Source organism: Mustela nivalis (assembly GCF_964662115.1).
Source record: "Mustela nivalis genome assembly, chromosome: 17".
Taxonomy (NCBI): Eukaryota; Metazoa; Chordata; class Mammalia; order Carnivora; family Mustelidae; genus Mustela; species Mustela nivalis.
In genome coordinates this window covers 44,754,227-44,781,018 of record NC_139036.1, presented here as the reverse complement: position 1 = coordinate 44,781,018, position 26,792 = coordinate 44,754,227, and the positions used below count along the sequence as shown (strand labels likewise).

The window sequence follows — 26,792 nt, the reverse complement described above, 5'->3', positions numbered from 1 at the left end:
CACCCCTCCGGTTTGGGTTGCCCTCCCGCCTGGCTCAGCTCTCGGGGTTCTCTCGGCTTTCCCGGCTGGCCCGAGGACCCTCGGCCCAAGATGAGCTGCGCCGCAGCCTCGCTCCCCTGTCTGGCTTCCTTCTGAGCTCCCGGAGGGGCAGGGAAGGAAAAGGTGGAAAGGGGTCCCGAGTCCTCCTCGAGTCAGGATCCAGAAAACGGAGAGAGTGTCTGTGCCAGACGACTACCCTCGCCCCTCCGCTGGCCCCTCAACCCCCAAATAGGGTCTTGGGTCATCGGTGGGGCCGGGAGCCGAGGATCGCTGGGAGAATGGGGAGGAGGACTCAAAAGCGGGGGACGGACACGGAGATTCGGGGTGACTCTAGCCGGCCCCCTTCCTTTCCCACACCTCGCGGAGGACACACCTCCCGGGCTGGGGTCCCCGCCCAGCTCCCCGCCTCGCACCTCCCCTGGAGCCGTCCTCGGCCCCGCCCCCTCCCTCCGGGTCCCTCCTTCTCCCGACCTCGTCCCTCCCTCTCTCCCTGCTCCCGGCACCTCCTCTCCCCGACTCCCTCCGGACGCCGCTAAGTTTCTCCGCTCGGGACCGCGCGCAGAGCCGGGGCCGGGCCGGAGCGGCGTCCCCGCTGCCTTGTCCCCGCGCGCAGAGCCCGGCCCGGCCCCGACCCCACCGAGCCATGCTGTGCGGCCGCTGGAGGAGCTGCCGCCGCCGGCCCGAGGAGCCCTCGGTGCCGGCCCAGGTCGCGACGTCCGTCGCCCTCGCGCCCCCGGACGGCGGCAGCAGGAGGCCCGGGCTGCGGGCGCTGAAGAAGATGGGTCAGTAACCGACGGGGGCGGTTCGGGGCGGGCGGGGACTGCCCGGGGGGGGGCCGCCTGGGACGGCGAGGGTGTGCGGGCGAGCTGTCGTGGGCTTCCCAGGCAGCGAGGGTCGGAAGGTTGGGGGTCGCACCTGTGGTCATCCGACGTTCCCCAGCCGGGCGAGGCGCGCCGGTGGCCTTTGCTTCCCACCAGGAGGCGCCCGCGGGGCGTGCTGGAGTGGGCGTCGGGGCGCGGGGCGCGGATTGGGGTCCCGGAGAACCCGGTGAAATCGAGTGGGAGAGACACGCTGGGGGTGTCCCTCACCCAGCTCCCCAGAACCCTGTGCCTTCCAGGGTTCACGGGCGTCCCCGTGCTTCCTGGATTCTTGGCCGCCGTTAGGGAGACAGGGGAGCTGTGGAAGAGGCCAGTCTCTCAAACTGGTCCTCCAGCCCTGCAGCCCCCCAGGGTTTGCAGCAGCCCCTGCAGCGACCAGGTAGGACTGGTCGAACTGGTGAGAATACTGTCCTTGGAGTGAGAAGGACAGATGCCCCTCCCAGGTTCAGGAGAAGTGACTACAGGGAAGGAATGTTAACTCCCAGAGTCGGGGGGGGGGGGGGGCACTGGGTATCTAGGTGCCATCACTCAGTCTTCTTCATTCTCCTGAGAGGCACCTAGTATAATTCCCACTTCACAGATGAGGAAACTGAGGCAGAGAAGTTGAAGAATTTGTCAGTGGCCACACAGCCAGTTAAGGGCGGAGGATGGCATGGGAGGCTGTGGGCAGCCACACTGCGGCAGAGACCATCTCAGAGCCTGGGCAGAGTGTGACTGACTGGCTGATTAGGTGGCTTGAATGAGAGATGTGCGAGTGTTTTAGAAAACATCCATGACCGTGAACCTGAAATGGTATGTTGCAACTGCTATTGATAAATAATTCATGATGGAGAGGTGGGTGTGGGGGAATAGGCAGGGCTTCCCAGGAGACCAGCGTGAATCTCCAGGCAGAATTCGGGGTGCCGATTGCCAGACTTGCCTTCTCTTTGTCACTGCCCCCCACCTTGTTCTTATTTCTACCTCCTGTCACTCACTCAGATCTGAATGGACTGAGCTCTATGTTCTGAGCTCGGAACCTGGCACTCTCCCTGAGGAGACGTAAGACACATGATCTCTGCCCTACCCTCCAATCATTCATGCACTAGGCGGACATTTACTTAGTGCGTATAGTAGGCTCTGTCCTGCGATTCAGCAACAAATAGGACAGACACAGTTCTGGCCCTTTAGAGAGGGGAGGCATCAGCAAGGAGGTCAGACAATGAGGCAAAGAAACAATTTTAGGAAGGGAGAGAGCAAATCAGGTGCTGGGGAGCCAGCGAGGGCCCTAGCTGGACCCCAGAACCAGAGGGAGAGTGGAGCTAGGTGTGGGGGAGAGGAAGGTGGGGGCCAGATGCTCAAGGCCTCTCCTTATAGAGTTATGGACTTGCCCTGGTGGCAGCAGGAGCCCCAGAGGGTCTCAAGCAGGAGGAGGGAGGCAGGGCTCCTGGAGAGTGGGGGGCACTTCGGACGAAGGCAGGGATGAATCAGGGAGAACCGTAAGATGGAGGTTGAGGAATCCATTGGTCAAGCCATGGGGATGCTCAGACTTGGACCAGCACAGCCGAGTTGGGTTCTAAAAGAACCACCTAGGAGGCGGGCTGGGCTGGACTCTGCGGCTGGTGGGATCTGAAAGGTGTCTGCTGGGTGACAGTGTCATTCTCTGGGCTAAGGAGCGCTGGTGCCTTGGGGAGGGGAGGGCTGTGGGGAGCTGAGGGGACCACAGAGACATCCGGGGCTGGCGTTGTGCCAGAAAAGCAGGGCTGGCGGATGCTGGGGGAGGGCTGGGGTGCTGCTTCTTCATTCCTATGCTTCTGCTCAGCGCTATCAGCATGTGATGGCACTGTGCCAAGGCCTGGGGCTGCGTAGGTGAATACCACAGCACTTTGCCCTTGGGGGGCGCATAGTTTAATAGCCGGAGACACTCACAGACAGTTCATACCTCCAAACCCAGGACTCAGCCTCTTGGCATGAGTAAAGCCGCAAGGGAGCTCAAGGCATCCCATCCTAGGGACACTGTCAGGGCACGTGTGGGTGTCAGAATGTCACCTGGGCCACCCTCCCCTCCCACTGCTGCCCTGTCCTGCCTAGTGACTGCCGAGAGAGGAATGTCCAGTTTCTGGGGAATGCCCCTTCCCTAGGCATCACTGATTCCAGGAACAGGGTGGAGACAAAACCCAGGTGTCCTGGGGCCCACTTTGAGGCCACCAAGGCCAGGCCCACCACCCAGGGAGCTCCCACCATGGCAGCCAGCCGCAGCTCCTCCCCAGGTGGCTCTCAGGGCTGTCCCCATCTGGGTCAGGGCCAAACCCCCCAGGCTAGCAGACAACAGACTTTATTTCAGGTCCTGTCAAGAGACAAGGGCGGGAGCGGCTTGGAGATCAAAGGCTCAGAGGGGCCCACAGGAAAGAAAGGTCTTCTCAGGTTCTCAGGCGAATGGGGGAGCTGGGACAATGGCGATGGCCATCGCACACAGACCGGGAGCCATTTGTGGAGCCTGGGGCTCTTCTCCTGTCCCTTCCTCCTCAGCGGGGGTGGCTGCAGGCTTAGCCTGTCCCCAGAAAGCCAGGGAATAGCTGGGGAGAGTTAGAGCACCTGCCAACCCAGGCACAATGCTGAGCTCGTGTCTGGCGGGAGCCTCCTTAACGCTTGGCATCCCGGGGAGAAGATGTTGCTGATGTCCTCGCAGGGCAGATCAGCTGGGGGTAGGGGATGACGTCACCAGCCTGGGGCCCACATGGCTAAGAGACAACCGCTAAGGCCTAGGTTTCAATGATGGCTCTTTATTGCCAGAGTTAATGATACGAATTAACACCTTTATAACACTGAGCGAGGGCTTTTCACATATCAGCTCATTTAATGCTCACAATTGTATGAGGTGTGTGGTACCATGAGCCTCATCTTACAGATGAGAAACTGAGATTCCGAGATGCTGAATGCTGTGAAGCCGCTGAGCGAGGATTCGAACCCAGGCGTCTGGCCCCGGGGTCCAAGCTCCTGTCACAATGAGGGAGTGAGTGATTTGTGTCTGGGCATGGCCCGCTTCTCTTCTCCCCTGCAGAGGCTCTGCCAGCCCCTAGAGGTATCCTCATAGGCGTTACATAAAACCCAGGACGGCCAGTTAAACGTGAGTTTCAAATCAACAGCAGATCATTTGGAACAAACTTACACGAAAACATCACTTGTTATTTATCTGAAATGTGCATTTTTTAAAAAAAAAAGATTTATTTATTTATTTATTTGACAGAGAGAACGAGAGAGAGATCACAAGTAGGCAGAGAGGCAGGCAGAGGGAGAGGGAGAAGCAGGCTCCCCACTGAGCAGACAGCCAGATGCGAGGCTCGATCCCAGGACCCTGAGATAATGACCTGAGCCGAAGGCAGAGGCTTAACCCACTGAGCCACCCAGGTGCCCCTGAAATGTGCATTTAAATGGGCATCCTGGATGTCACCCACCAGCCCTAGCCAGCCCTATCTCCCCAGAGCCCCAGTCTGTGCCCGCACCCGTCAGGCCCCGCCCCGGCCCCTAATCCTCCCCGGGAGCGCGGAGGCCTGAGTGGGCAGAATCCTGTTCCCTTTCGACCCCGGCCTGCAGGCCTCCACCAAGTGCCCCAGCGGCCAGAGGGCTCTCACTATGGCCTGCCCAGGACTTCTCCTGCAGGGTGAGTGGGACTGCCGTGCGTGCACTTGGAAGATGCGAGTCCTGGCAGGTGTCTGGCCTGGTGGGAGGGAGAACTGGGTGGCCTTCCTGGCTAAGCCGGGGCCTGCCAGGCAGGACAAGGGGGCTGTCCCTCACCTCTCCTCCTCCTTTGGCTCTGGGGAGGCCCCCCCTCCTACAACCTTTGCTTCCAGATCGGCTTCATGCGTGTTCTGGCCCTGCCCGGAAGGGTGCTGCCACCTTCGGTCGCTGTGTGTCTGGCCAGCACTGCCTGCCTTTCCTGACTGTGTTGACTTTCCAAAGAATGTTATGGACTCTGGCGCTGAGCTTGGCCGGGCCTTCACCCTGGGTGTGGCGGCCGGCCCCAGCGAGGGGGACGTGCTTCCTACCTGCAGGGCTGGGGCTGCCTGCTGGCCAGAGGGAAAGGATGAGAAGGTACTGGGACCCTCACCATCGTGTGTTCCCTCCCAGAACCGTCAGGAAAATCTTCTCTTCCTCTCCTCCCCCACTTGGCATGAAGCTGTCAGTTGCTGTTCCCTGCATGGCTCACATTCCTGCTGGAGCCCCGGTGCCCTTCCTGAGTGTGCCCTAGTGCAAAGCACACACGTGCACACACACCCTAAATGCACACCCCCCACACACACACCCCCTTGCTCGAGACCTACCACTTTCATGCCCAGCTGCCTATGCATTACCCTCTTGTCTACACTCGCTGTAGCCCCACAGCACACACACACCCACCCTCACCCCCACCGCTGGCCAGCTCTGGCCTCTGGCCATCCACCACACGGCCCCTGTGTCCTTCCTGGGCTTGGGAGACCTAAGCTGTTGTCGGCACACGCAGCTTGCCCTCTCATAGTACCAGTGGCCCGTCTGTGCAAACAGGGGAGGGCGGTTTGAGGATCAGAGATGGACGTGGCTTCCCCACGGTCCTTCCAGCTCAGTTGCTGAAATCGCCTCCTCCCCCTTGGCCTTGGCCACCGACATAGAACGGCTCAGGGCTCAAACCACACACACACCAAACCGTCCAGGCCGAAGGTGATAGTTGGGAAACGGGGCTGTCCATTCCTAGCCTCCCCTTGACCCATCTCTGGGGGCTGAGATAAGCGGTTGGCCTAGAGAAGGTGTCTGAGCCCCAGCTGACAGCACTGAACTGGGCTGGAGAAGAGCGCCGTGGGGAACCACGAGCCTAATGAGGACAGATGGGTGGGAATACCTAGGTCCCTCTCCCCTCCCGGGCCACTGCCTCACTTTATCCTAATTTAGCAAGTTCTCGCTGTGGGCCAGGCCCTCCATGGAGGGCACCTGCACATTAGCTCATTCAAGCCACACACGGCCCTTTGGGGGGTTAAGCAGACCCCAACTCTCAATACGTTCTGGGTCCACAGCCTTACAGACCCAGGACCCTGAATGCGTTAGCCACTCTGTGCCTTTTTTTTTTCTTTTTTTTTTATTTAAAGGTTTTATTTATTTATTTGATAGACAGAGATGACAAGTAGGCAGAGAGGCAGGCAGAGAGACAGGAGGAAGCAGGCTCTCCACGGAGCAGAGAGCCCGATGCGGGGCTCGATCCCAGGACCCTGGGATCATGACCTGAGCTGAAGGCAGAGGCTTTAACCCACTGAGCCACCCAGGCGCCCCCACTCTGTGCCTTTTGAACAGCTTTATCGAGATGTTAACTCACATATCAAACAGGTCACCCATTTAAGCATCCAGTGGTTACTGGACTATTACATTACTAATTTTTGTTTTAAAGATTTTATTTATTTATTTGACAGACAGAGATCACAAGTAGGCAGAGAGGCAGGCAGAGAGAGACAGAGAAGCAGGCTCCCCGCTGAGCAGAGAGCCCGATGCGGGACTCGATCCCAGGACTCTGGCATCATAACCTGAGCTGAAGGCAGAGGCTTTAACCCACTGCGCCACCCAGGCGCCCTACGTTACTAATTTTTAAAGCTGTGGTAAAAAATGCATTAAGTGGCTATTTCAATGGCATTAATTACATGCACAATGTGAGGCATTCACAATGTGGTGCTCGCTCCAAAACTTTTCCATTATCCTAAACAAGCAAACAAAAACCCCTCTGTAGCCATTAACCTGTCATTTCCCCCTTCCTCCCTTCCCGAAGGCCCTGGTAACCTCTAATTACACTCCGTCTCTGAAATTTTTTTATTGAGGCGTATGGGCCATATAATCGGTCCAGATGAATTTGACTATTTTAGACACTGCCTATAAGTGGGATCATACGATAATCTGTCCTTTTACGACTGGTTATTTCACTTAGTGTAATGTCATCCAGGGTCATCCGTGCAGCCTAGATCAGATGTCCCTCCTCTTTACGGCTGACTCATGTCCCCCTATGTGTCTGTACCCACCTTTGCTTCTCCGTTCATCTGTTGATGGACATTTGGGTTGTTTCTATCTTTTTTGCCTTTGTTCATCCCCATTATTCTACTGTTATTTAATGATTGTTCCCCCTCTGTTTGGTCAAGGTGGCCATGACACTGTCCCTGCCCAGCTCCACGTTCAAGGCAGAGATGTTTAGATTAGAGAACCCACGGGAAGCACTAGGAGCAGGCAGCTGGTATACCTGCTCCAAGCGGGTAGGAATGAGGTGGAGGAAGCATCTGTGGGTTTGGAGCCCTGGCAGGGCCTATAAATGTTGACTGGGTGCCTGGGCAGAGAGCCAGGTGACTTCCAGTGCCTCTGCCCAGGGCCTGGGCCCTCCTCCTGACCTCTCTCCCTGACCTCTCTGGGTCCCACCCTTCCTGTCTGGAGCCCTAATCCCTTCCCTACCCCAGGGCTCAGAAGCTGAAGCAACAGGGAAGGAGCGTCACCTGCTCTGGGAACTCAGCACCAGGCTCAGCCCGGCATTGAACTCTCATTCTATTTGGCTTTTCCAATGGATGCGTGTTTGGGAGCATCGTGAGCCAGAGACCAGTCCCAGTCCCCGCTGGGCGGGCAGACTAGAGTGTCACCCTTTCCCCCAGCAGGCTCCTGGGCAGCTGGGGATGAGGGCCAGGGGCAAGGGCCCCCTCGACATGGGAACCTGTCCCAGTGGAGAGCTGATCAGAAGTTCTGGCTCCCTGTCTTGATGTCCTGTTTGCAGAATGCTCTGGACAAAGCAGGACCTCGGTGACTCACCTCCATTTCCGGCCTTAGTCATTCGCCAGCCCCCCTTCTCCCCCACCCTCCTCAACTATGGGCTTGGCCTCAGAGGACTGGCTGGGTCAGGGGAGGTAGCCCCAGCTGCAGAGCCTGGTTGTCATGGGAATGAGGGGTTCCTTTCCCATAGCTGGGGAGTTGGGGGCGGGGGGCTCAGTTGTGGTGGCCCTACAGGTTCTCTGAGTGTCCTGCCACCCAAGCCATTGCTTCTCAGGCTGAGGGAATTCAGAAGTTGCCCAGATGTGGGTGCAGAGGGCTGAGGGTCTAGTGAGTCTCTTGGCCTGCTGTGGGCCACCTTGTAGCTCTTTGTCTGGAATGACAAGGTTTCCGCCTCCCCTTCCTAGCCCGGTCTGAATTCTGAGAGACTCTTTGGAGCCCTCAGAGCCACAGGCTAGCCCCAAGGGGGACCATGGGCTCCTCCGGATGGCAGGCTTCTCCTCCTGGCCCTGAGACCCTGATTGTCAATCACAGTCACCCTCGGGGTCACAGGGGAATTTTTTTTTTTTAAGATTTTATTTATTTATTTGACAGATAGAGATCACAAGGCAGAGAGGCAGGCAGAGAGAGAGAGGAGGAAGCAGGTTCCCTGCTGAGCAGAAAGCCCGATGTGGGGCTTGATCCCAGAACCCTGGGATCATGACCTGAGCCGAAGGCAGTGGCTTTAACCCACTGAGCCACCCAGGTGCCCTCACAGGGCAATTTTTAAACATTGATACCCAAGTCCCAGCGCACACCTGCCGGACAAGAATCTCTGGGATGTGGGGTTTGCCACCTTCTCCAGGCGAGTCCGATCACTGCCAGGGTTCAGAAACCATCCTGGCCCACAAGGAAAGGCTAGATAGGGTAGGTTTAGGGGTAGAACGTGCTTAGTTCCCCAGTTGTCGGTGGACATGGCTTGTCCTCCCCTTTCAGAAAACCGTGGCTGTGAATCTGGCTCTGGGATGAGCACCGAGATGTGGATATAAGACTTTGTCCCTGTCCTTGGGTTTATTAAAGTTCCCTGAAATTACAATTTAGGTGGGGTGCTTTAATTAAAATAAAAAATGCTGTGGGTGATTGGGGAGGGAGAATGCCCATTTGAGGACAAATCAAGGAAGGCTTCCTGGAGGAGATGGTGTCTGAGCCCGTCCTTGAAGGAGTCCTCTGAGAGTCAGAGAAACAAGAAGGATCCTACAAAGGCTCCCAGAGAGAATGAAAGAAGGCTCAGGGATTTAGACTTTAGTTGCATGGGTCAGAGTTCCCAACACACAGGGGCCTGGGAGCCACAAAGCCTAATGCCACTGTCCTGTTTCATTTGGCTCACACAGTGGTAATTTAGAGGGTTTTGTTTCACTTTGATTTAGTTGCCAACGTTGAAAAATCCAGAGGCTTCACATACAAACCCAGCTTCCTGTTCTCTGGAAACTCTGGGCCCTCATTGCCGCCCTCCTCCTTCCAAAGGGCATAGACCCTCCAGTTTGCCGCGTTCGCGCTTTTTCTGTTGTCCTCTGGCTGGTAAACCTTCGGTATCGACCTGTAACGCAGGAGAGCAGGCTGTAGTAACACCAGGACGGGTGGCATCTTAGCTGAAGTTCAGATTTTGCAGCTCAAGGTCGGGGGCTGTTGTGGTCTTCACTGCGTGCGTGGAGAACACAGGGCCCTGAGCGGTCACGGTTCCTGCCACCAAGGCTGTGTAACTCAGAAGTGACAGAGTTGGGATTTGCCTCCCTGGGCCCCTGAATTTAAATTCTGCAACACGCCCCCAACCGTGTGAGCAAGCAAGGACGGAGGAGCAGAGGGGTTCAATGCAGTGGCCACGGGGACAGGAGCTGGGGCCTGACCTCCGGGGTTTGAAGCCTGCATCCTCCCCTTTGTGGCCATGGAATTCTGGCAAGTTCCTTAAGCATCTCTGTCCTTGTTTTCTCGTGTGTTCATTCGTGATTGGGGGCTCGTGTGTGGTAGATGTTTTGTAAGCATTTCTTCCTGCTAAGGAAAGGGAGAACCCATGTGGGGTGAGGTGGGATTGTAATGGTGGCTGGGCCCCAGGGAGTGCCGTGTGTCACAGCAGACCATGCTTTCAGCTGGACACAAAGAGGACACCTGGATATCAGCCCCAGGCTGGCCTTGGCAGGGCTGGTCCTGGAGTCGTTGGCCTGTGACCCTGGAGCCAGGGTGGCCTCTGCTATCCTCCCTTGCCTTGGGGAGTGCGGAGGTGAGGAGCTTGGATTGCAGCAAGAGAGATTTAGGTTAGATAGTGAGACTACCTTCTTGAGGTCAGGGTTTCACATCAAAGGAAAAGGCTGTGGGTGGCAGATTCTGGTCTTGAAGTCTAAAGACCAGGATGGAAGGGAGTGGCACAGGGTGACCTTGAGGGAGGCAGAAGGGCCAGGTGCTGCCTGAGGGACTGCTCTGCTCTAAGGGCCTCTGGAGGCAGCGGCTTAACCAAGACAGAAGGTACTGGTGTCCTCCCCACCACCCCGGGGCTTGGGTGGGACACACCAGGTGAGACCTTGGGGCGGAGGAGCTGAAAAGCCAAATCCAGTCCTGGGGACACATTAAGCTAAGCAGAGGAAGAGTGGTTGGTGAGGGCTTGCAGGGCAAGGCCGCTGGCGGCTGCGGGCTGGGAAGAGGGTGGAGGGAGCCAGGGGCCAGGGAGGCCCCGACATCGTGGTCAGGCCTCCCGCCCCCCCGCAGGCCTGACGGAGGACGAGGACGTGCGCGCCATGCTGCAGGGCTCCCGGCTCTGCAAGATCCGCTCGCGGACGTGGCACAAGGAGCGGCTGTACCGGCTGCAGGAGGACGGCCTGAGCGTGTGGTTCCAGCGGCGCATCCCGCGCGCGCCGTCGCAGCACATCTGTGAGCTGGGTCGCGCGGGCTCAGGGCGGGCTGCCGGGACAGCGGTCGGGGGACAGCGGCCCTGACCCTGCCGTGCGTGCCCTGTACCCTCCCCCCCTCAGTCTTCGTGCAGCACATCGAGGCGGTCCGTGAGGGCCACCAGTCCGAGGGCCTGCGGCGCTTCGGGGGCGCCTTCCCGCCGGCGCGCTGCCTCACCATCGCCTTCAAGGGCCGCCGCAAGAACTTGGACTTGGCGGCGGCCACTGCGGAAGAGGCTCAGCGCTGGGTGCGTGGCCTGGCCAAGCTGCGAGCGCGCCTCGACGCCATGAGCCAGCGCGAACGTCTCGACCAATATCCTGCCCAGCTGCCGGGGTCCGGGGAGCTGAGGGGGCCGGGTGCTTGGGGACCCGAGGGCGAGCCCCAGCCCCTGGTCTTCAGAATAGAGGGTGGCGCCGCGGCCTCCCGTCTCTGGGGAGCCCAGCCCCGGCCCGTGGAGGCTGCGGGCAGAGGGGAAGTACAGCCCCTGGACCCGGGAGCCCCACCCCGTGGTCCCGGCAGGCACCTGGTGGGGCAGGCGGTGGTGCCCAGGCTTTTGCGGGTATTTCCTGAGCGCCCACACCTGGATCCACGCCTATCTGCACCGTGCAGACTCCGACCAGGACAGTAAGATGAGCTTCAAGGAGATCAAGAGCCTGCTCAGAATGGTGAACGTGGACATGAATGACATGTATGCCTACCGCCTCTTCAAGGTGGGGTCCTGCCCCCACGCTGACATCTGAGGCACCCACCTCACTCACCCCTGGGCCCTCGCCCTGCAGAAAGGCCAAATCTGGGCCTACTTAGCCTTTTGCACTCCTCTGAGGGTGCTGGGCCAGGATGGGCAGGGCGGCCCAGAACTTCTTCCTCAGGCAGAGAGCCCAAGGTTGGGAGGGACCCTCCGCTCCCCCAGAGAGAGCAGCAAAGCTGTGCTTTTCATTTTTCCACGTCTGCAGGCACCCTTTGCACTCATGGCCATGCACGGCTTGCACATGGGCGTGCAGGCAGGAGTCTGCTCACAGACTCACGTGCTCACCCTCCTCCACTGTGACATATGGGACACCTCTCCACGTGGCCGGATACACCCCACATGTGGGAGCACTGACAGGGGTACATGGGGGTGCTCTGGGCATCAGAGGCCGGGTCGGAGCTCATGACAGACGCCTGTGTGGGTGGTGACTGTCTGAGCCACCTGAGACACAGAAAGACACAGGAGCCATGGCACCTGTCCACCTGAACCCATAGCAACACGGGGACTCCTCCCTGTGAAGTCAGTTATCTGTGGCTCACTGACCACGGGCGTGGGTCTGGGGACGGAAGGATGGCCCTGCACACACAAACACGTGGGAGGAGGAATTATGGTCTGTCCTGCCCCTGGGTCACTGCTTTTCCTCCCACATCTTGATTTTGGGGGGTAGGTCATGGTGCGGAGGGACAGGCACTGAAGCCAAGAGACCCTCCTTAGAATCCCAGCCCCGCAGCGGAGCAGCTGTGTGAGCTGGTGCGCTAGCTCCCAGTTTCTCTACCTATGGACCAGGGGGTCCCCGCCTGCCCAGCGTGGTTGACGACGGGTGTGTCGGTCGGTGCAGGCCCGCTTTCCCCAGGTGTCCTCCTCCTCTGAGCCGCTCCGCGCTGCCTTCCAGGAGTGCGACCACTCCAACAACGAACGGCTGGAGGGGGCTGAGATTGAGGAGTTTCTGCGGCGGTTGCTGAAACGCCCTGAGTTGGAGGAGATCTTCCATCGGTACTCAGGCGAGGACCGCGTGCTGAGCGCCCCGGAGTTGCTGGAGTTCCTGGAGGACCAAAGGGAGGACGGCGCCACGCTGGCCCACGCCCAGAAGCTCATCCACACCTATGAGCTCAACGAGACAGGTGGGGGCCTGCAGGTGGGGGGCTGACAGACGGGGTCAGGGTCAGCACGGTCCTGTCTCAGCATCTGACAGGTCCAGGGGCTTCCAGCTACAATTACTGGCTGTGGGTGCCATCTTTGGCGAGTCACCTTTGGCTCTAGGAGACGCAGCTACCACGCTGGTGACATGGCATAGCAGCATACCTGCCTCACGGGGTTTGGCTGAAGATTAAATGGCATGACTTGTGGGGGCTCCTGGCCATCTCGGTTGATAGAGTGTGTGACCCTTAATTTTGGGGTTGTGAGTTCGAACCCCACGTTGGGTATAGAGATTACTTTAAATAAATAAATGGCGTAACTCATGCAGGGTCCAGTCAGTAGGTAGGTACTCGTTACTAAGCCGAGTGAGCTTTGGGGCCCTGTGGGGCCAGACACGGGAGTCCTCCCAGTGACCTGACGCTCTCTTCGACCCGTCTTCGCAGCCAAGCAGCACGAACTGATGACGCTGGATGGCTTCATGATGTACCTGTTGTCACCTGAAGGGGCTGCCCTGGACCCGGCCCACACATGCGTGTTCCAGGACATGGGCCAGCCCCTCTCCCACTACTTCATCTCCTCCTCACACAATACATACCTGACAGACTCTCAGATCGGGGGGCTCAGCAGCACGGAGGCCTATGTTAGGTACTGTAGCAGGGGATGGTTGGGGTGAACGCATCTGGGAGCCCAGCTTGGGGGCGCTATGGGGCTCAAACCTGGCTCAGTCCGTCCATAGCTCTGCTCCGTGGCTTCCACATGACACCTCACCCGCTGTTCTGTCTGCCTGTCCACAGGGCCTTTGCACAGGGCTGCCGCTGTGTGGAGCTGGACTGCTGGGAGGGACCAGGAGGGGAGCCCATCATCTATCACGGCCACACCCTCACCTCCAAGATCCTCTTCCGAGATGTGGTCCAGACTGTGCGTGACCACGCCTTCACTGTGAGCTCCCAGGACCCCCATGCCCAGCCCCAGAGCCTCCCACAGTGACCCCAGCGTCCTCTGTCCTTCCAGAAGAACCCCCCCCCCCTGCCCAGAGAATCACTCACTCACCCAGTGCCACTGGGACAGCTGGCCAGTGGGGTAGAAGAAAGCTGAGTGAGAGGCTCCATTCCTCCACCCCCATGTTTAGTAAATGCCCCCAAATCACAGAATGTCTGGAAGAAAACCTTGCGGGTAGGGAAGGACGTTTGAATCATGACTCCCAAAGAGAAGGGCACGAAAGAGAAGTTCAGCCCTGAAGTCTGCATAGTTGCAACTCCTGGCAAGCTATGCACGAATCTTACCCTCAAAACACGATGGGCGTGGGGCGCCTGGTGGGCTCAGTCGGAAGAGTGTGCGACTGTTGATCTCAGGGTCAGGAGTTCGAGCCCAGAGTTGGGTGCAGAGATTACTAAAAAAAAAATAAATAAATGCACTTAAAAATTACGGGCTGTGGGGGGTGGGGAGTGTGTAGCATAAACAACATGGCCAATGTCATTGACACATAAAGGGCATTTAAACAACAAAACCATCCCTGCCCCTGCCCTCAGCTTCCCAGACATTCTCCCCTTCCCCGGAGACCCCAGATCTGGCCCCTGTCCCCCCAGGGACACACTGGTCCCCAAGTCTGCCCCACGTCCCACCTACTCAGCCCCCGGGAGTGCCTTTGCCTGTCTGTCCTGAAGGGGGTTGGGGCCAGGTGTAGTAGGGGTGCTGGGAGCGGGAGGGGGAAGTGGCTCTGAGTTGCTGCCTGTCTCCCCACCCCCCAGCTGTCCCCGTACCCTGTCATCCTATCCCTGGAGAACCACTGTGGGCTGGAGCAGCAGGCCGTCATGGCTCACCACCTGCGCACCATCCTGGGAGACGCGCTGGTGACACAGGGGCTGGACACGCAGAACCCTGAAGAGTTGCCATCCCCAGAGGTAATGAATGTCCCCGACTCTGAGCCTGGGTGGGGGAGGAGCGGGCGGCAGTCCGTCATCCGCCCCTGCCAGGCCACCTCCGTGGGCCACCTCCGCGGGTCGGGACCCCATACATCTCTCTGCCCAGCTCGCCCCACTCAGGGCTCTCCATGCCCTCCCCCTCACTCCCCCACCCCACTCTGCCACCCTGCCTACAGGGTCCCCGCAATCTCCGCAGTTCCCACCTCCAAGGCCTTTGTTGATGCGTCTTCTCCAGAAACTCTCTTCCCAGCAGTCTGCCCTTGCCAAGCGCAACTGGCTTAGAATTCTAGCTCAGGGTGGACCACCCCCTCCTGTGGTCTGAGGAACCTCCTTAGCTCTCCGGCCTGGGTGGTTCTCCCTCCCCAACCCCAGAACGTTTTATCTGCCTCCTCAGAACATTTGTGTTTTTCTGTCTCCTTGAGAAAACTCTCCTCCTACTCTCAATCCAAATATGCCCAGAACATTGACTCATCTGTGTGTGTGTGTGTGTGTGTGTGCGTGCGCGCATGTGCATGTCTGATTTTATTTTTTTTTTATTAGCACGAAACAAACATGGTTAAAAAAAAATCAAGTTGTACAAAATTGTATACAACGGAAAATGGGTTTTTGTTTGCCCTTGTCCTACTTCATGGGAAGTAACCATCTTTAAGTCTCTTGTGCGTCTTTCCAGAATTTTCCTGTGTGTATAGACTTACGTGCGGAACTATCTTCTCTTTCAAACGTTACACAACGAAGCTTATGTGATTACATGTTCTAGCGTCACTTTTTTCCTGGGAGATCTTTTTGGAAGAGGGCTCCTTCTCTTTCGGCTCTGAGCTGCGTCATTCATTGGAAAGGCTGCTGTGTCATACTCTTTTTGGAGGGACCTCCCCAGCCAGTCCCCTGTTGATGGCTCTAAACATTGTTTCCCATGGTTTTTCCTGTTAGAAGCATCCCTCCTCTTTGCGTGGCCTTTCCTGCGCCCCCCTGTCAGCCCCCACTCACATAGAGGTGTTTGTGTGACTGATGGGGCAAAAGGAAATAATCCTTCCATATGGGGTCCCTACAGCAGCTGAAGGGCCGGGTCCTGGTGAAGGGGAAGAAGCTGCCAGCTGCTCGGAGCGAGGATGGTCGAATTCTATCCGACCAGGAGGAGGAAGAGGAAGAGGAAGAAGAAGAGGTGGAGGCTGCAGAACAGAGGCGGCGGGTGAGGGGGGACCTGTGAGGGGGACCAAGATGGCTGGGGCAGGGAGGAGCTGCCTGGGGAGGGGAAGGGAGCTAGGAAGACAGAGGGACTGGAGCCGGTGGGCGCCGCCTCTGAGGCTTATCTCCCAGGCCAAGCAGATCTCCCCAGAGCTGTCGGCCCTGGTCGTGTACTGCTGTGCCACCCGCCTGCGGACCCTGCGCCCCAACCCGGTGCCACCCCAGCCCTGCCAGGTCAGCTCCCTCAGCGAGCGCAAGGCCAAGAAGCTCATCCGAGAGGCAGGTAGGAGCCGGACATTGGGCATCTGGGGACCAGAGGCGCCGTGGAGGCCTGCAGGCTCCTGGTGGGGGCATCCTGGAGTTGGTCAGGAAAGGAGACTAAGAGGACTTCAGGGCCAGTGAAGGGGTCAGGAGGTCCCCAGTTTGGGGCTCAGGGAATGAGCTCCTGGCACATGCCCAGCTCCGGGCCGCCCTGGAGGGAGGAGAGTCCAGGGAGGAGGGAGCTGCTGTCCGTCTTTGCTGGACTCGAGCCTAGTGGCAGGGCCAGACATAGTCGGGAGTGGTGGTGCAGGGTGATCGGTGGGCCGTGGTGGGGGCTGAGGGAGCCCCGCAGAGGGCGTGAGATCAGGGAAGGACTGGAGCAGGGGATACCTGTGAAGACCCCAGACCAAGAGTTGGGGTGGAAGCAGCCAGGTGAAGAAGGGGGAGGGGTTTCGAGGCTGGAGGAGCAGGTCGGGTGAAGGCCTGGAGGCATGACTTGCAGGAAGGGTTCTGGGGACCCGCAGCGCTGCTGGAGGAGTGCATGGGGGCGGGCAGGAGTCAGCCTGGGGCCCCGTTCCAGGCACTGAGAGGGGGGAAGGATGCGGGGATTTGGGGCTGGGATGCAGTGTCAGGAAATGGAAGGGGGTCCTTGGCCCTCTCTGGGCTTCAGTAGCCTCCTCCGGGAGGTCCTCTCAGCCCTGCGGCAGGGGGGTCTGGGGACAGGGGAGTTTAGCGTCAGTTCCCAGCTTGTTCCTAGAGTTGAGGCAGAGGAAGTTCCAGTCCCTGGCATTAGTTGAGGGACACCCAGTCGTCCCTCATTATCCCTCATCACCCAGGACTCATCGTTGTCTTGCCCCAACTCTCCCCCAGGGAACAGCTTCGTCAGGCACAATGCCCACCAACTGACCCGTGTCTACCCACTGGGGCTGCGGATGAACTCAGCCAACTACAGCCCCCAGGAGATGTGGAACTCAGGCTGTCAGCTGGGTGAGCGGGGACAGCAGCAGGACCAGGGACAGGCAGGGGGGTGGCCTCCAGGAAACCGTGAGAGGCCTGGGCAGGGGTCGGGCCACACAGCTTTCCAGAAGGTGGAAAACTGGGTTCTCTTGGTAATAACAATGATTAAAACAATTGTCAGAAAGATAAGTGGGGAAACAAATCTGAGTCATTTCTTCCGGACACTGTGAAAGTCTCACATTTTTTTTTTTTTAATATGGAAGTTCAAAACATCTACTCCCATGTAACCCCTCACACACACACACACACACACACACACACACAAGCTCCCCTGAGTCACCACTGACAGGAGTGGGCTCTGGAGGGATGCTAAGCCCCAGCAAAGGAGCAAAGGAGGGGAATATGGTCTCCTTGAGCACAGATATGGAAACCGCAGGCTTCCTTGGGTGCGACTCTGGCCCGGGCCTATGCCCAGCAGCATCCCCCTCTGGCCTGGGGGATACCAGCGATCAGGTGCAGGTGACAAGGTCTGGGTCCCTTGGCTGCCACGATGCCATGATGCCCCCCACAAAACGCTGGTAGGGGTGGGCAGTGAGACCCTGAATCAGAGTGGTGAAAGGAGGGTCCCTAAGAGCCCCTGCCCTGACACCGCTATGTCCACAGTGGCCTTGAACTTCCAGACGCCAGGCTATGAGATGGACCTCAATGCCGGGCGCTTCCTCATCAACGGGCAGTGCGGCTACGTCCTGAAACCCGCCTGCCTGCGGCAGCCAGACACAACCTTTGACCCTGAGTGCCCTGGGCCCCCCAGGACCACTCTCACTATCCAGGTCAGCAGCCTGCACTGGGCCCAACCCCAGGGTCACGGCCAGTTCTGGAGGGGTCCTAGTCTGCTGGGTGCCAGCCTGTACTACCAGAGAGTGGAGGCCTGGGGATGGCTTGGGGTGAGGGCAGGCTGAGTGTCAGCCCCGTGCAGGGGGGTCCGGGCGAGTGCTGAGGGCAAGGGGCTCCCTGCCCCAACCAAGGGGCCAGACCGAAGCTCCCCTTCATCCCTGGCAGGTGCTGACAGCGCAGCAGCTGCCCAAGCTGAACACGGAGAAGCCGAACTCCATCGTGGACCCCCTGGTGCGTGTTGAGGTCCACGGTGTGCCCGCAGACTGTGCTCGAAAGGAGACCAACTACGTGCTCAACAATGGTGGGTGGGCATACTGGGGGCAGTGGGGGTGGGTGGGGGAGGGGGCAGCTGGCTCCTGACTGCCATGCCTGCGCCCTAGGCTTCAACCCCCGCTGGGGGCAGACCCTGCAGTTCCAGTTGCGGGCTCCGGAGCTGGCACTGGTCCGCTTCGTGGTGGAAGATTACGACGCCACCTCCCCTAATGACTTTGTGGGCCAGTTTACGCTGCCTCTCGACAGCCTGAAGCAAGGTTGGCGGGGGATGGAGCGGGAGGGGGGCGTTGGGGCCTCTGAGACCCTGTTCACCTGGGCTGGGATGTCCTCCGAGAGTGTGCCCTGAGCCTAGGGGTGGGATGCGGTTTGTGCCCCCGCGGTCCTGGCCCTGCTGAGTGGGGGGTGCAGAGAACCTGACACGTGGTTACGCTCTCCACAGGGTACCGCCACATCCACCTGCTTTCCAAGGATGGGGCCTCACTGTCGCCAGCCACGCTCTTCGTCCACATCCGCGTCCAGCGCTTCTGAGGGTGGGACTGACCTATGCTGGGGCTCCGCGGGCGCCAGGCTGCGTCCCTTGGCAGAGGCTCTCTCCCCCTGTGGAGCAGAGGGGTAGAGGGAGGCCCAGCCCCTCCAGCCTGCTCACTTTGCCCACTCCACTCTGGTCTCAGCGGGGTGCTGGGGACTGCTTTGGTCCCCCAGAGAACAGGCCATGACCCTGGAGCCTTGAGACGGCCCCAGTTCCTCCGATTCTTGGCCCACTCCCTCCCTCATCGTGGCTCATGAAGAGCCAGAGCTGTTGCTGCCAGATTTGGGGTGGACACCGGAGCCTTCAGCTCTTCTCTGCCCCCCAGGGGGCCTAGTCCAGCCCTCTTCTTGCCCCCATCCCACCCCAGGCATTAGCCATCCCCTGAGCCCCTCCCCTCACCAGGCTTTCCTGGGTTCCTCCCTCGAGCTCTTGAACTTGAGCTCCCTTTTCTAGGAAGCCTGGAAGCAGGTTTTAACTTGTGTCATAGAAGGGTGCGGGAGAGGACAGTAGAACAAGACTATTGATTAAAAAATAATAATAATAAAGAAGCCAGTTTATTTTACTGCTGCTGTACGCGGAGCACCTCGGGGCTCAGACCCACAGGCCCCCGAGGAGGGATGAGGGCAGAGTCCCGTGGGCCCCCTCCCCCAGCAGGGCTTGAATTTGTCTAAGCCAGCCAGGGAGCTGGTGGGGTGGGAGGGGCGGAGAAGAGCCCCAGCTCAAAATAACCTGACCCCTCCTCTTGGTTTAGTGCTGCTTCCAGCATCACGAGACTGTGGGGACACCAACTCACAAGCTCCCCCTGCCCGGTCACCATGAAGGGCTTGAATGGAAAAGGGGGATTTGGCAAGAGTGGGGGGCTTCTGCCAGGGAAGAACTGTTATGGCCCTAAAAGGGGATGGGGACAGGACTCTGAGGGACCTCAATAGACCCCTGCTTTCTGGGTTCAGATGCATCCGAGGCCCCTGTCTGTTCAGTAGATGAATCCAAGACTCAGGGCTCTCCTTCCATGACAAAGGCCCAGAAACCAGCCTGCTGCTCTGGACTGCCTGGAGCAGCTGGGAGAGGGTGCCGAGACACTGGAGGGCAGAATCCAGACAGAACCTTCCAGAAAGGGGACTTTCTGAGCTTCAGGTGGAGCCCTGGCATTTTGGGTTCCATCAGGCATATAAGCACCAACACGGACTCGGGACAGAGCTTGAGGACAGTTTCTGGCTTGGGGCTGGCGCTGGGCTGGGGCTTGAATGGGCCTCACGGACCCCAGGGCAGGGCTGGCTCTCCTTCCTGCAACCTGTGACCCAAGGCAGGAAGTGAGAGCCTCCGCCTGCCCTCTGCACGCTGAGAGCAGCGTTTGGTTCTGATGATCCGTGTGTCTCATAGAGGGTGCTCCCACTCTGAAGGAGCCAGAAGCCTCCCTACGAAGGAACCACAAAGGCCTGGGCCAGGCAGCCCAGACACATGGTTCTCAGGGCCGCCAGGAGGCCAGGTGGCTGGCCTGCAGGCCTGAGGAGGGAGGCCCGGAGGAGCAAGGTGCCACGAGGCGGAGTCCAGTTACGGTGCACACAGAGCAGTTCGGGTTGTTCTGTCCCCACAGGGCCCGCTCAGGTCAGGGCTTGGGGGAGGGTCCTGTGTTGGGAGAACACTAGACCCTGAGCTGAAGCCCCCACCCCTCACCATCCTGCTTCTCTTCTCTGGTTTGGTAAAGCATGAGGAAGGATTTCCTGCTGGGGTGAGACCCCAAAGCTGGGAAGTCGGCCTTGGAAGGGCAAGTCTTCGGTGCAGGAAGATGGGTGGGAATGATGATGGAGGGTGGAGGCAAGGAAGTCACTTTTAACTCCAGAGGTCCCGCCCACCGGACTGTGTTCTCAGCCCAAATCGAAGGGGGGGGGGCAAGGCCTGAGCTTTGAGGGGCTAGAGTGACGGGTGGGAGCACACTGATGACCCTGGGGGTTGGTCCTGTGTCTTCAGGCTGCAGCCCCCGTTCCCTGGAAAGGGGCTCCCTCGGAGGCACCAGCCTTTTTAGGTGGCCTAAAAGCAGCACAGGGTCAGGGAATGGATGAAAAGCTCCAGAGGAAGAGAATGGGGTGTGTGTGTGTGTGGTGGGGAGACGCAAATTCTAACTGCAGTCACTGGGACCCTTCCTCAGAGAACCATTCGGTAGGTGTGCAGTAGGTGCACACCTACCGAGCATAACACTGGTGGCCGGCAGTGTTAAAAAGCACCCCCAGGGCCTAGAAGGGGAGATAGGGCATCTGGATGGGGGCATAGGGCAGTGGCTGACTCCCCCCACCCCAGAGGGGCCACTTTGCCCTGCACTATTGGGGTGCTCTGCTCCCAGCTGTGGAAGCCGGGGACTGGCGCCACTGCCAAGGGTCCCTGTGGTTGGCCCAGGGCCCAGTGGCTCCTCTGTGAACCTGGGTCAGTCCTGACTCCTCACCCCAGGATGGGAGAAGTTAGGGGAAAAGAGCCAATTCCGCCCTGAAAGGAGACCCTCGCCCAAGGAAAGTACTCCAAGCTGCCTCCGGGGGATGCTCCCCAGCAGCTTTCCTTGAGGGGCCCTCTGAGAGGGTGCTCCAGCCAAGCCAGGTCCCCGGCTGGTTCCACTGCCACCTGCTGACCCGAGGAATTCGAGGGCAGAGAGGTTTGGTTCAGCTGCTTCCTTTATTAGAAACAAGTGAGATGTAACCAGTGGAACTACAATGCATTTGGTACTTCCTCCCCCACCCTGGAAATGGATGCCCCTCCCACAGCCCAGGGACAAGCCCAGACAAAAGTGAAGCTTCCCCCTTCTCCGTTCCCACGTTTGGCCCACCTTGCCTGGAGTCAGTATCTTTGAATTGAAAGACTGTCCCACACAACCTCCCAGGCGACAGCCTGTTGGCGGGCCTGCCTTCACTCGGCAGCAGGGCAAAACCGAAGCTGACTTGCGTCTCCTCTGGTTCTGGGGCGGGTTGGTCAGGCCACAGGAAGGCTGCTCCCCTGGCTGGGTAGGCACTGGTCAGGGATGTGTTCGTCCCCCACCCCTGGCCTGACAGTTGGGTCCTTACCCTCTCCCAGATGGCAGCTTCGAGAAGCTACCCAGGCTTTTGGGCTATCCTTTCGGTTGGTTAAATGCTGGTCATCTTTGGGCAAAGAATTCAGACCACAGGGACCCCCACACCTGGGCTTCATTGAGCCGGCAAGGAAGGGGGTTAACGGCAGTTAGATGAGAGCCGCAGGCAAGGCCTGAATTTCCCATAAACTGGGTGCTGAGGGGGCTTGGTGTGGGCCAGCCTTCAAAACGGACGTCAGCGTCTTTGAGAGTAGGCACTGGGTGGGGGGGGTGAGCCCTACACATATCTCCACCCAGAGCTGAGGCCTCCTTTCTACCCAGCTCTCTCCCCACACGGGAGATCAGAGGCCGTGGGAATGTGCCAAGGGGTCAAATGTAGTCAATCCAAAGGCAGGAGGTACACATGTGGAAACATGGAGTCCAACAGCCCAGCGGTGCCAACAAGGAGTACCGGGGGCGGGGGGGTGGGGGCCATGCCCGGGAGGCCCTCCAACCACAGTTGCCGGAGTCAGGTCCCAGGTGAAGAGCTTGGAGGCCTCGGAGTCAGTCCCTTGTCTGGTCCACGCCAGCCACGGCTCCACCATCCTGTGGGGCTCCTTGTGGGGAGGCCCTGAACCCCAAGCAATGGTTCTCTCTGCACTCCCTGACCTGAAGTCCTGGCAAGGGTGGAGTGAAGAACCTGGGAACTGTTTGGACAAAAAGGAGACTAAGCAGGCATCAAGCTGACTCCTGTGGGCCGGGGCGACAGTGCCGAGGGCTGGACGAGGTCCCTACTGTGACATGACAGCAGAGTCCGGGGAGCAGGCCACATGGTCTTGGAGGGAGTCACGGGGGCCTTTCTAGGAGATGCTTCTTCTAGAGCAGGCTCAGACTCCATCTGTCAACCGAGGCAAAGCTCACTCCGGTGCAGCCCCAATCTCAGCGGCAGCTGGGCCCAGGGCCAGAGCTGACCGAGCCTACAACAGGAAGCCTTTCCAAGTTCCAGGTCTCGCCCAGGGAAGGAGAGAGTCCGGCACTTCGTTCTTTGATATCCTCAGATGTATGCACAGGGTAAGCTGCTCTGGGAATTTGGGGCGCGGGGTGTCCGATGTCAGCCAAGGCTCTAAAGGCAAGCCCTGTCTCTCCAGCTCCTCCCGTCTGTGGAATGCAGTGCACATCTTGCTAAGAACAGCAGCTTCTTTGGTCTGGGTATCTTGGAGTCAAGGAGTCAAAAGTCAGCAGGGATCGCTGGTGCATGCAGTCTGCAGCATGGGGGAGAAGGGACACCCCTAGCGGCCGCCGGTGATAATGCAGGACAATGGGGCCGCAGGCTCCAGCAGCAGTCTCTACATAGAGTCCGGCCCAAGCACTTTGCTCCAGCTCTGGGGACTCTGCACAAGTTAGCCTCTGGCCAACCCGAAGCCCGAAACTCCGCTCTGTCAGCCTGCAGAGCAGGGCTTCAGTTAGTGGGAACTGGCTAAACCTGGCCGCCTGGCCAAAGCTTCCTCCCCCCTGCACGTAGGTGAAGGCAGCCAGGAAACCGGCTCACGCGCACGCCCCACTCTCCTCCCGTTTACCTTCTCCTCAAGCAAAGATCCATACAAGCCTGCATGGGGCTTTCTGGCAATTCCAAGACCTGATCCTCCCAAGGCCTACACGGACAGCCACGTGATCTGAGGCTCCGTCACTTCTGGGGAGACTGGCAGCATCAATAACCATCACCATCACCACAAAAATCCACAAAACCTCATTAGCGAAAATCAGATTCAAACCACAGCAACACGCCATCATTTCTGTCGTCAAATCCAGACCAGTGTCTGGCCACCGCTCCCTGCTACCACTCGCAGGCTGCGCATCTTGGAAAGAAGCACAAGAGATAGCCAATGGATCGGAAGGCACAGGCCAGGGGCTGGCGGCTGAAGGGGTCTGGATGTCGTCCCCACGCCATCCTTGGCCAGCCACCCCAGGGCTATCTGGGTGCCAGCTCTTTGCCCTCTCTAGGATGAGCTCAGCAGGGATTGCACTGGTCCGGTTCTCCACAAGGTCCCAGATGCTACAAGGAGGTCAAAGGTCTCCTTCAAACTACCAGTCACACCAGGCAGTGGAAAAAACAATGTTGCGAGGGACTCATCCCTGTAAGGTTGGCAACAACAGTGGGCTAAAGAGCCGCTTAAAATCAGCTGGCAGGATGACTTCCCACAAGGAGCAGGGCTAGGATGGGAGTTCATAAATGAACTCTGCTTCCGCAGACAGTCCCTGCTGCCCAGTGACAGGATGTGGAAAAGGCCCGGTCTCTATGGAACGGCCGGAGTCGGGTCCCACCCAGGACGTCACCTGCGGTTCTGCGAGCTCCGAGCCCGCCCCAGGCTCTGCACCGTCCCTCCACCTTTCCCTGCCTTCTCAAAGTGAATCATTTCGGCCCATCCAGAAGGGGGACTGGAGAAGATTCCCCACATCCTCTTTCTCCCCCAAGAAAAGCCAATGCCTGCTTTCAGAACAAAACAATTCACTGTACCAATATGTGTTTGTCTGCCACTGTCCTTGGATTCTAAATCTGATGAATGATCTGGATTCAGTTTTCATTAGAGACCGAACATCCTTGTACATTTGGAACGTGAAAGATATTTAAAATATTTATATATATATAATATATATATATATACTTTTATTATTCACCCGTTAACTCCATAATATGCCAATCACGAGCTAGTTTTCAGCAGTTACATTCCCTTGATCACGGCTGCAGAAGGATGTGATTAATTGGAAAACAGGGAGACCAGAGTCACGGCCAGAGGTGACATCGCGCAGCCTACGCCATTGCAATACAATTGTCAAGTTCAGCGGCGGTTTGGTAAAGCCGGTTCAGTTCTGTCCCCTGTGCCAGGGATTCTCACGTTTGTGAAAAGGACCAACAAGTGGTGGGGTTCCATTTCCTGGTTTGACTTCTCAGTGGCTTTATCCAGAATCTCACTGGCAACCGATTACTGTAACACCAGCCCAACCTAGGAGAGCCAATGGGGAGAGGCAGAGTTGAGCTGACAGTTGTCCCAAGTCTGTCCCCTTCCCTTCTCCCTCCACACCCCACTTCAGAAGTCCCAAAGGACAGAGTACCCTCGGTGCCACTGAGCTGTGTGAGCAGGCTCACGGGGAGCCTGGACCTTTCGCTCAACCCCTATGAGGGGCTTCCTACATCCCTCAGATCCTTTGAGGAAAGCAACCGCCAGTCCCAAGGCCTCTGTGTCCAGCTCATCGGTCACTGATTTTGTAAATGCTGATGACTCCACAGGGGACTGCTGAGGGTGATGCTGGGATGAGGCCAGAAGCCCAGAAGAGGAAACCCCTCAGATCCTTAGACTAGAACCTTCCTGGCTAAGTGCGGGCGGCAGTCCCCTGAGGTGGTCCCCAGTGCGCGGCTGAGGCGGCTCACCTCATGGGGGAGAGAAGCTGGAGACAAGCTTCTTGGTTTTGTGTGGCTCTGGGGCCTGTCTCCTTCGCCCCCCTCACACCAGCTGCTGAAGGGGAATGTGGGCCCTGCCGATGCTGGGGCTCAGACCCGTGGCCCCGTCTCTGCTGGCGACATGAACCCCCTGAGCCCAGCTGCACTGCTGGGCCCAGACGTTACCTTCTCCGCTCCCATGCTGGGGCATTTCCAATTGTAAAGGTAATACTGCAGGTTGCCGTCCCCTATGCCGAACTTGAGCTTCTCCAGGAAGGTTTTGTTCTCCATGAGATCCAGTGCATTGAACACGTCGAACCCTTTCTGCAGGGCAGCAGGAAGAAACAGGAACGGGTGAAGAGAGAGAGAGAAGCTGCCTTGCCTTCCTGTCCATTTCTACCACGTACATCCCAGCTGTGCGGCGACGCGCCCGGGAGAACCATCTCCCTTCGGAAGCCCCGGCTGCATCTGTGTTCGAGCCGAACTCTGCCAGCGCCTGCTCTCCAGGCTGGTTCTCGTGACTCTCAGAGCACCACACCACCGGGCCCCTAGTGGCCACCAAGTGCATCCTTGTGTCCTCGGCACCCCGGTCACTGCTCCTGTGGTTCTGTGTTAGGCCTCCCCAAAACACTGGGCACCGGCACAGTCTTCTCCGGAGACCAAGCCCCAAAGCACGTCCTCTGAAAAGCTGGCTGCTATCAGTGGCTCAGCATCTGTGCTGCCCCTTAACTCCCTGACACCCCAACTACTAGGCCTTCACTGTGTCCCCTGGGCTTATGGCAGCTGCCACGCTGCTCCGAGACCGTGACAAAGACACTTCCTAAATCTCACCCAGTTGACCAGAAGGTCTTGCAGGGCACAGGCTGGACGGGCCACCATCCGGCCGGCCCATGTGGACTGGCCTCAGTTCAGGTAGGACCCACGAAGAAGGGCTGACTGACGCTGACCTCTTCGGGGGTCAAAGCAGCCCGGGCCCCACCCCCGCCACGTGCTACTGTCAGCCGCTCCGGTGACTCACCATGACAGAGACCCAGCTCCCCCTCCCAGGCTGGGGAAGTTGTGAGAACCCCTCTCCTCCCGGAGCAGGCCTGGCTACTCAGGCTCCTTGGCAGCGCCTCCCATGAGAACGAAACTCACTGAAATAAATCAGTAGTTCAATGCCTTCGCTTCCCGTTGACATTCCTCGCTCCCTCCTAGCGTGGAGCTGCTGGCTGAGAAGTGCTGGGCCCCTTCCTACGAGGAGCAGGAGGCCGAGCAGGGCCGGAAGCCCCGGCCTACAGGCAGCTGTGCCCACCACGGCTCCCACTGCCCCGTCCCCACGCCTCTCCGGGCCCTCCGGTCTCCTCACCATTTTGGCGAGAACAAGAGCGTCGCTCATGAGGTCTAGAAGAGGGGTCTGGGTGTGGACGTTGTAGAAAGAATAAGCAGCCTTTAGACTCTTGTGGGTTGGATGGTTCATGATGGTGGAGGGAAGCGTATAAAAGCTGAGGAAGTCTGTCACCTCACCATTTGCGTTCTGAAGGGAAAACAACGTAAGGAGGCAATGTCACACAGGCCTGGGGACGCTGCCGCTGGGAAGAGCTTCCTACGGCTCTCACACCACCCTCAGCAGCTCTGCCCCCCGAGATGACTGGGTGCACACCGAAACAGGGGGCGCAGGCAGGAGGGAACACACTGGTCAAGGGCACCTGGGGACAGAGGCAGGACGAGAATCCAGGCCGGACTGCGGGCTGCCCCTGCAGAGCGCTCCCTGTGGCCCACATCCCCGCTGACCCTGGCGGGCGCCACCATAAGCACAGCAGGCGGGTCTCCAAGGCTTACCGAGGAAGAGGGGCCTAGTTCTCTCTACCCCGT

At 58.7% G+C, this 26,792-nt stretch overlaps 2 protein-coding genes and 1 long non-coding RNA gene across 7 annotated transcripts in view; 2 read left to right on the top strand and 1 right to left on the bottom strand.

The window, feature by feature from the left end:
* The first annotated feature begins 159 nt into the window (after positions 1-159).
* Positions 160-19,016, top strand: PLCD3 (phospholipase C delta 3). 5 transcript variants are annotated; one of them, XM_082706348.1, is made up of 15 exons: positions 160-821; positions 10,389-10,550; positions 10,652-10,880; positions 11,149-11,278; positions 12,209-12,437; positions 12,897-13,098; positions 13,248-13,392; positions 14,202-14,354; positions 15,424-15,561; positions 15,690-15,840; positions 16,689-16,805; positions 17,439-17,605; positions 17,835-17,970; positions 18,050-18,199; positions 18,382-19,016. In XM_082706348.1, exons 1-15 carry the CDS (start codon positions 683-685, stop codon positions 18,468-18,470), a joined length of 2,337 nt encoding a protein of 778 aa, XP_082562474.1. In that variant the 5' UTR covers positions 160-682; the 3' UTR covers positions 18,471-19,016. The 5 variants fall into 5 exon arrangements, 4 of the variants coding, with proteins under 4 accessions (XP_082562474.1, XP_082562473.1, XP_082562472.1 ...); XM_082706347.1 differs by having other exon boundaries at positions 534-821; positions 15,424-15,534; positions 15,699-15,840; XM_082706346.1 differs by having other exon boundaries at positions 534-821; positions 15,424-15,534.
* On the top strand, positions 2,719-9,224 carry LOC309851320. Its single transcript, XR_014304719.1, has 3 exons — positions 2,719-3,906; positions 4,488-4,554; positions 7,043-9,224. It is a non-coding gene; the product is annotated as an uncharacterized lncRNA (long non-coding RNA).
* Positions 19,017-21,113: 2,097 nt separating the features above from the next.
* The window catches only part of NMT1 (N-myristoyltransferase 1), a 31,355-nt gene continuing 25,676 nt past the window's right edge, over positions 21,114-26,792 (bottom strand). Inside the window, exons 10-12 of the mRNA XM_082706376.1 lie at positions 26,287-26,454; positions 25,125-25,262; positions 21,114-24,504 (exon numbers count right to left, since the gene is read on the bottom strand). Coding sequence (XP_082562502.1) covers positions 24,484-24,504; positions 25,125-25,262; positions 26,287-26,454 — 327 coding nt within the window. The 3' untranslated portion in view covers positions 21,114-24,483. The remainder of the gene's footprint in view (positions 24,505-25,124; positions 25,263-26,286; positions 26,455-26,792) is intronic.

Bases quoted from the DNA above. Each gene is read 5' to 3' on its own strand.
- PLCD3 (XM_082706348.1), top strand. From the start codon at position 683: ATGCTGTGCGGCCGCTGGAGGAGCTGCCGCCGCCGGCCCGAGGAGCCC. The intron at 13,393-14,201 runs GTGAGCTCCCAG...CCCACCCCCCAG, and splicing joins TGCGTGACCACGCCTTCACT to CTGTCCCCGTACCCTGTCAT. The intron at 16,806-17,438 runs GTGAGCGGGGAC...CTATGTCCACAG, and splicing joins GAACTCAGGCTGTCAGCTGG to TGGCCTTGAACTTCCAGACG.